Genomic DNA, 8,351 nt, shown 5'->3' on the forward strand with positions numbered 1-8,351 from the left:
TGTTTTCTCCTCCTTTTTGCCTATTATTTGCTGTTCCTCTGCTCTATTTTCTGCTTCCTCCTCCTCTGCCTTTTGGCTGCCACCTTCTCGCCTCCCTGCGTCCTTCCCAGCAAGCAGCTTTTAACCAAAATGTCCTTTTTTCTCCTCTTTCTCCTCCTGCCCAGCCTCGGCACAGGCACCATCGCGTCGCTGCCGCTCTTCTACACCTGGCTCGGGGTTTGGGAAGCCTCCCGCACCCTCCTCAGCCTCTACAACCTCCTCTCCTCGCCATTTTTGGGCTCAAATCTCGGCTTTTCTGGGCTGCGTGAAGCAGGCGTGCCCTCGGCGGTTTGGGGAAAAAACGGCCGCGATTGGGTTAATTCGGGGTCGGCGTGAAGCCGGGCTGGAGCCACTCGTCAGCCTCCTTCTCAAATTCATTACAATTTGGCGTTTTCTCTCTTCGATTTTTTTAAATCTTCCTCACGTCTACATTTTTATCTTCACTCTTGATTAATTTTTTTTTTCCAAATTATTTCCTCCTTTCCATTAATCTTCTCCTTAAGCCATCTTCTATCTCTTTAGGACCGAAATTTCGGATTTTTTAGCTCAGATTTTTTTTTTTTTTTTTCCTCCTCCTCTGCTTCCTCTTCGGCTCCACACCCTCCGGCTGGCGGCTTGTGAAAAGCCCCATTTTCCCCTGATCCTGCACCAAAAATCTCCGCTCACCCTCCCGGGCCCGCGGCCGCCTGCTCTCCTCCGGGCTCTTCTTTCCGAAATCTTCCCATTTTCCTCCTAAAAACCCTCTCGGGGGGGCTTTTTTCTTTTAAAGGGAGGAGAAGGCAAAGAGCTTTAAGAGCTTCTTTCAAGCGAGAAAAGCTTCCAGAGCTTTTTTCATCTTAAAATAAAGCGCTTTAGCTCGCTCTAGCTCCTCTAAAATACCGAATTAGGGTATTTTAGGGATTCGATTTTCTCCCTGGCTGTCTTCCTCGAGCAAAATCTGCCCCGGCGGGGGGAAATTTCTGAATTTCTGGCTCCCCAGCTGCTGCCTCCCTGCCTGCAGCCTGCACCCGCCTGCTCTGCCCGGGCGTCGCGGGGCTTTATAAAGCCAAAGCCACGTCAGTGCCGCACTGCGACGCATCCGCGGGGGGGGCAGGAAGAAATAATCCCCCCAAAATGCCAAAAAATTAAAAAAAAAAAAAAGCCGTTCCTCCCTGGCACGCCACAAAGCCTCTTTTTTGTGTTTTGTTGGGTTTTATTCAGTTTTTACCCCCCCCCCCCAAAAAAAAGTAAGGTGTTCAGTTGTGTCGTTTCTGCGTGAAAATGGCTGAATTTAACCTTGAGTTAATGATTAAGTGGTTAAATTTAACCATTTAAATCCGACCTTTTGTTTCTCTTTGGCCATTTTAAAAACCACTCTGACCTTTTGGACGTCTGTTTTTTTTTTTTTTTTTTTTCCAGCGTTGTCTTTGCGGTGTTTTTTTTGCATCATTTTCACCTGGTTTTGTTCCTGCTGTGTCACTGGGGGGGGGGGGGGAGGGTGTCCTGGCAAAAAGGCTGGTTTTCCCCCAAACAGTTGGAAATCTTTTGGGGAAAATGGTTTAAATCACAAGTGAGGGTATATCTGTGTTTGTGCCATGTTGCTTTTGCAGTGGGAAACGCTCCCAATCCTCCTTTTTTTGTCCTCGTTTATCAGCAACCCCCCCCCATAACCCCCTTTTTAATTTTAATTTACCCCCTTTCAACAAAGCTCAAAAAAACCTCTCTTATCCCCACCTCACTTCCCATCAAAATACAAAGCCTCTTCATGTATTTTTTCATTAAAATGCCCCCAAAATCTCCGCATTTCCTACAATTTCAAAGCCGTGCTGAGTCATTGCACAGCCCCAGCCATTTTAAGCAAAAAAAACATAAAAAAATCCCCAATTGCGGCATTTTGAGGCATTTCCGGGCAGCCCCAGCTCCCATTTCACACGTAATGACACCCCAAAATCGCTGCTAGTGAGGACACCCCCCAAAAAATGTGGGTAACCAGTAATTAGGGCTGCTCGGAGGCCAATTAATGCGGCTGACGAGGCGATGACGCGGGCAGTCACTGGGCAACGGACGAGTTTTTCTGCCGCGTTTCCAGGGCGTTTCCTGAGGAACAAGAAGGGATTCGGCTGTTATTATTTTGTCATTAACATCCATAAAGCTGTTTTTTTTCCTGTTTCGACTTCCCGTCGCTAACAAAACTGGGTTTCAGGGGGATTTAACACCGAACGTGTCTTTTTTTTGCAGCAGTGATTTGCACGTTTCTGCCTGTTTTTACATATCCCCCTCTCCTTCCCATTTCATTCTTTGATATGAAACAAAGTATTTTGGCTTTAAAATTGCCTAAATAGAATTAGATTTTTCTAAAAATCTACTGCCACACTCCAAGAGTTCAAGTTTTTGGCATGGAAACGCCCCAAAACGTTGAGTTTCCCTCCAGCTCTTCGGCTCGGAGAGGCCATTTTAGGGCCTTTTCCAACAGAAAAGCCTCTGTCAGGAAGGAATATATCGGTATTTTTTTCACTCAAACCTCCTTATTTTTTGTCAGGAAAAGAAGGACGTGGCCCACCTGAGTGGAAATGCCGATTTTCTTTCAGGGATTGCACCAAAAAGCTGCACAATGAGCCCAGCAGAGGCCCCCTCCCCCCGGCAGCCATTTTGTCTCCTTCAGGGTCGAGCAGCTCTGCCCGCGTTTTTAAGCCAATTTAACCGGTTTTGGGGACTAGAAGGCACCAATTTCAGCACGCGACTACGCGCAGAACAAAGGAAACGCTTAAAAATAAATAAAATACATAAAAAGTGCAGCTTTTCAGCTTGCTTTTCCCCCTTTTTGAGCCCGCAGGGGGAAGACACACTAACCCCCTCACAGAGCCAATTTTCCACCCTTTTTGGGGTGAAACCCCGCAATCCACCAGCCCCATTTTTATCTTTATCGAGCCGTTTTCCCAAGGCCTCCCTCCCTCTCGGAAAAAAATGCCAGTTTTACGGCTTTTCACACAAAAATCACCTCAGGAACGGGGCGTGAGGAGGGGGGGTCGCTTGTTTTCCCCACAATATCCTCCACCGGGGGGCCCCAAACCCCCGCAAAACCCCCCTCCCCCAGCCTCCCTCCCCTCCCCCCACCGCTCGGGAGGTTTAACTTTAACTCCGTTCCTCCCCCCACGCCCATTTAAAGGCAAAAAAACGGGAATTCGGGGGCGTTCCCGGCGCGGCGGAGGGATCCGCGGTGATGCGGCCCCGAGGCCGGTTCCAACCGGCGCCGGCCGGACCTCGCTGCGGCGGGTGGCGCAGTGCGCTCCTGCGCATGCGCAGCGCCCCGCCCCCACCCGCAGTGCCCCAAATCCCCCCCAAAACGGGCCCCAAAATCCCCCAAACTGGCCCCAAATTCCCCTCCCCCGCCGCAGCGAGGCGTAAAGCACCAAAAAGGAGCGAACAAAGCGCCTTTTTCTGAGGTATTTTACCTCAGGAAGCGCCCCCCCCCCCCCCCCCCCCCCTCCGTGAGCCAAAAACATCTCCCATGTTTGCCTTTATCCCCCTCCCCCCCAAAAAAGTAAAAAAAATAAAGAACTAAGTTGTTCCCCGGCACCAAAATGGCGGTTTTTTTCACAAAAGCATCCCCCTCGGAGGAAATGGGGAGAAAATGGCGTTTCCTCACAGTTTTGCCTTCAGGGAAAGCCAACCATTTCCCGCCCCCCCCCCCATACAGCTTTATACTCCGGAAATGTGTTAATTGTTTATTTTTCTGATTAAGCACCAGAATTATTTACAAATTCCCCCCCTTTTAAGTGCAGCCGGAAAGAACAAAATCCCCAAATTACTGCTTCTCCCTTAAAAAATATATATATATATATAAAAGTAGTGTTTTAGGATGTGCGGATTTTGCTGCTGGGGGAGGGGCGCTTTGTATTTAAAAAAAAAATGTAGTAAAATTATTTAAAAATAAGCAGGTTTTAGGACAAAGGAGACGGTGCGCGAGGGAGAAAAGTGAGGTTAAATTGTGAAATATTGGGATTTTCGCAGCCGGGGTGCGCCCCCCCCCAAAGAGAAGCGTCGCTTTGGGTGCAGGCAGGCGGCGGAGGTGACCCAAAACCGGCAGGATTCACCCCAAAAAGAAGCACGGTGAGTAAGGCACTGTTAGCTCATTAGCACTAATGAGGCCCCCCCCCCCCCCCGTGTAACACGAGGGCACACGAGTGTGCCCCCCCCCCCCCCCGGCCCTAAAATGGCCGCCAGCACGTGGGGCCGCCATTTTGTCCCATGTCCCCTCAAACCCCCTGAATCAGCCCCAAAAAACCCTGAATCAGCCCCAAAATGCCCTGGATGAATCACGATCTATCCCAATACATCTCTAAACCAGCCCCAATTGCTCTGAATCAGCCCCAAAACACCCCCAAATTGCCATGATTCAGCCCCAAATCAGCCCCAAACCGCCCTGAATCAGCCCCAAAAGGCCCTGAATCAGCCCCAAAAACCCTCAGTTTAACCCCAAACTGCCCCAAAATGAGTCCCCAAGTGGTCTGACGTGCCTCAAACCATCCTGATCTGCCCCCATGAATCCCAATCTGCCCCTAAATCCCCCCAAATCACCCCCATTTGCCCCGATCTCCCCCAAATTGCCTCAAATCTCAATTTACCCCAAATTAGTCCAAATCTGCCCCGATATGCCCCACATTAGTCCCAATCTGCCCCCAAATTGCCCTAAACTACCCGATGTGCCCCGAATTAGTCCCAAATCACCCCAAAATTGTCCTAAACCGCCCCAATTTGCCCCAAATCAGTCCCAATCCGCCCCAAACCACCCCAGTTTGCCCTGAATTAGTCGCAAACCACCCCAAAATTGCCCTAATCCGCCCCAATTTGCCCCAAAATTGGGGAGGGGGGTGCAATGGGGTAGTGACGGCCGTGTCCCTGTGCGCTTCCTTAGTGTCCAGTGCTCCCAGTTTGCTCCAGGGGGAGCTCCCAGTTTGCTCCCAGTATGTTCCGGGAGGGGGGTCCCCGTCCAAGAGGGGGCTCCCAGTCCATGGGGGGGGGGAGCTCCCAGTACTCCCAGTCCATGCAGAGGGAGCTCCCAGTGCTCCCAGTCCAGGTGGGGCAGCTCCCAGTCCATGAAGGGAAGCTCCCAGTGCTCCCAGTCCATGAAGGGGGAGCTCCCAGTGCTCCCAGTCCATGTGGAGGGAGCTCCCAGTGCTCCCAGTCCATGGCGGGGGGGGCTCCCAGTCCATGAAGGGGGGGCTCCCAGTGCTCCCAGTCCATTCTGGGGGGTCTCACCCCTGCTCCAACGCCGCCCCCCCGGGCACTGGGGCGTAGGCGCCCCCCCCAGAGCCCCCCCCGGAGCCCCCCCCCCGGCTAAAAAACGACGCCGAGCGCCGGGGGGGCTTCACCCTCCGCAGCTCCTGACCTGGGGGGGGGGCAGAAAACACAAAGGGGGGGGTCACCAACGTGTGACTGACCCCCCCCCATAAAATTAACACCCCCCCCCCCAAAAAAAAAGCCCCCCCCCACCGTCCTCCACGTAGTCGATGGTGGCCAAGCGCTGCAGGCGGGGGCGGGTGACGCTGTCCTGGCGCCGCAGGGGGGGGCGTTGGGGGGCGTCGGGGGGGCTCGGGGGGGGGTCGGCCCCCCCCAGGGCGATGCAGCACTCGATCAGGGAGCTCATCAGCTCCGCCTGGGGGGGGGGGGGGAAGAGAAAATTAGTGAGACCCCCCCCCAGAAAATTATCCTATGGTGTAATGGGGTAGGAGCCCCCCCAACCCTAAATCCCCCCCCCAAATTGCCCCATGGGGCAGAATTAACCCCCCCCAAACCCAAAATCCCCCAAATCCCCCCCCCAAATTGCCCCATGGGGCAGGATTAACCCCCCCAGACCCTAAAGACACCCCCCCAAACCCCCCAATAACCACATAGGGCAAAATTAAGCCCCCCCCAACCCCAAATCCCCCCCCCATATTACCCCATAAAGCATAATTAAGCCCCCCCAACCCTAAAATCCCCCCTCAAAACCCCCAAATCCCCCCCCAATTACCCCATGGGGCAGGATTAACCCCCCCCCGACCCTAAAATCCCCCCAAAACCCCCCGAAATTCCCCCATGGGGCAGAATTACCCCCCCCCAATTACCCCGTGCCCCCCCACCCCCCAAATTACCCCCCCAAATTACCCCATAGGGCAGCTCTGAGCCCCCCCCGGCCCCTAAATCCCCCCCCAACCCCCCCCTAGACCCCTAAATCCCCCCCCTAGACCCCCAAATCCCCCCCCAAATCCCCCCATGGGGCAGAATTACCCCCCCCCCCAATTACCCCGTGCCCCCCCTCACCCCCCAAATTGCCCCCCCCGTCCCCCCCCCCATTACCTGTGGGGACAGCACCCTCAGCAGCCGGTTGACCGGGGCCCCCCCTTGCTCGCCGTCGAACTCCAACCACAGCTGGGGGGGTCCCGAGGCCGTGGCCCCCCCCCCGGCGGGACCCTCGGCCCCCTCCCCGGGGCCGCCGCCCCCCCCCCCCGCCCACCAGCTCCCAGCACAGCTCGGGGAAAGCCAGGGACAGCAGCACATGCTGGGGGGGGGGGGCAAATTGGGGGGGTCAGAACCACAAAATGCCCCCCCCCGTAACCCCATTGCCCCCCCCCACTCCCAAAGACCCCCCCCAAAAAAATAACCTGCCCCAAAGCCCCCCCATACACCCTAAATTGCCCCCCCTCTGCCCTAAAGACCCCCCCCCGACCCTATACCCCCCCCCCACGCACCCTCCCAGGACCCCCCCCAGCCCCCAAATCCCCCCCCACCACCCCAAATCCCCCCCACGACCCCCAAATCACCCCCCTAGGACCCCAAATCCCCCCCCACGACCCCAAATCCCCCCCAGGACCCCCAAATCCCCCCCCAAATCCCCCCCACCCCCAAAAATCCCCCCCCCACGACCCCAAAATCCCCCTGAGACCCCCCCACCCCAAAAAATCCCCCCCCCTTTTCACCTTCTGCCGGGGGTCCACGATGGTGACCCCCCCTCAAACCCTCCTCCTGCCCCATAGCCCCCGCCAACCCCTCCAGATCCCCTCTCAGGACCCCCCCACGACCCCAAATCCCCCCCCCACCCCCAAAAAATCCCCCCCCAGCCCAAAAAATCCCCCCCCACGACCCCAAAATCCCCCCCCAAGGACCCCAAATCTCCCCCCCATGACCCCCAAAATTTCCCCCCAGGACCCCAAATCCCCCCCCCACGACCCCGAATCTCCCCCCACGACCCCAAATTCCCCCCCTGGACCCCAAAATCCCCCCCCAGGACCCCCAAATCCCCCCCCAGGACCCCAAATCCCCCCCCTAGGACCCCAAATCCCCCCCCAAATTACCCCATGAGCAAGAATTACTCCCCCCACAACCCCAAATCCCCCCCCCCACGACCCAAAATCCCCCCCCACCCCAAAAAATCCCCCCCCCACGACCCCAAATCCCCCCCCAGGACCCCAAATCCCCCCCCAGGACCCCAAAATCCCCCCCACGACCTCCAAAATCCCCCCCAAACCCCCAAATCCCCCCCCCAAATTACCCCATAAAGCAGAATTAAGCCCCCCCCACCCCAAAATCCCCCCCCACTCCCAAAAAATCCCCCCCCACCCCCCAAATCCCCCCCCCACGATCCCGAATCCCCCCCCAGGACCCCAAAATCCCCCCCATGACCCCAAATTCCCCCCCCCAGGACCCCAAAATCCCCCCCCCAGTTACCCCACAGGGCAGCTCTGAGCCCCCCCCGGCCCCTAAATCCCCCCCAAACCCCAAAATCCCCCCCAAACCCCAAAATCCCCCCCCAAATTACCCCATAAAGCAGAATTAAGCCCCCCCCACCCCAAAATCCCCCCCACCCCAAAAAATCCCCCCCCCATGAGCCCCCCACAACCCCAAATACCCCTGCATGACCCCAAATCCCCCCCCCACGACCCCCCCACGACCCCCAAAACCCCCCCCCAATCCCCCCAAATCCCCCCCCCAATCCCCCCCAATCCCCCCCACTCCCAAAAAATCCCCCCCCACCCCAAAAAATCCCCCCCCCCTTCACCTTCTGCCGGGGGTCCACGATGGTGACCCCCTCCAGCCCCATAGCCCCCCCAAACCCTCCTCCTGCCCCATAGCCCCCCCCAACCCCCCCAGATCCCCTCTCAGGACCCCCCCCAACCCCCAAATCCCCCCCCACGATCCCAAATCGCCCCTCAGGGACCCCAAAATCCCCCCCCCACGACCCCAAATCCCCCCCCCACGACCCCCAAATCCCCGCTACATGAACCCAAATCCCCCCCCAATCCCCCCAAATCCCCCCCCAAATTACCCCATGAGCAAGAATTAGTCCCCCCACG

The 8,351-nt window shown here is 56.6% G+C and overlaps 1 protein-coding gene across 1 annotated transcript; it reads right to left on the reverse strand.

Moving 5' to 3' along the window:
* Positions 1-3,730: 3,730 nt before the first annotated feature.
* On the reverse strand, positions 3,731-8,098 carry FRMD8 (FERM domain containing 8; the record flags this gene model as incomplete). The annotated part of the gene is given in 5 exon segments (XM_084540627.1): positions 3,731-5,407; positions 5,512-5,674; positions 6,358-6,492; positions 6,494-6,559; positions 8,057-8,098. Coding segments are annotated over 5 exon segments (540 nt in total). The 3' UTR covers positions 3,731-5,273.
* Positions 8,099-8,351: the final 253 nt, after the last annotated feature.

This window comes from Aythya ferina (genome assembly GCF_964211825.1).
Source record: "Aythya ferina genome assembly, contig: HAP1_SCAFFOLD_1332, whole genome shotgun sequence".
Lineage (NCBI taxonomy): Eukaryota > Metazoa > Chordata > Aves > Anseriformes > Anatidae > Aythya > Aythya ferina.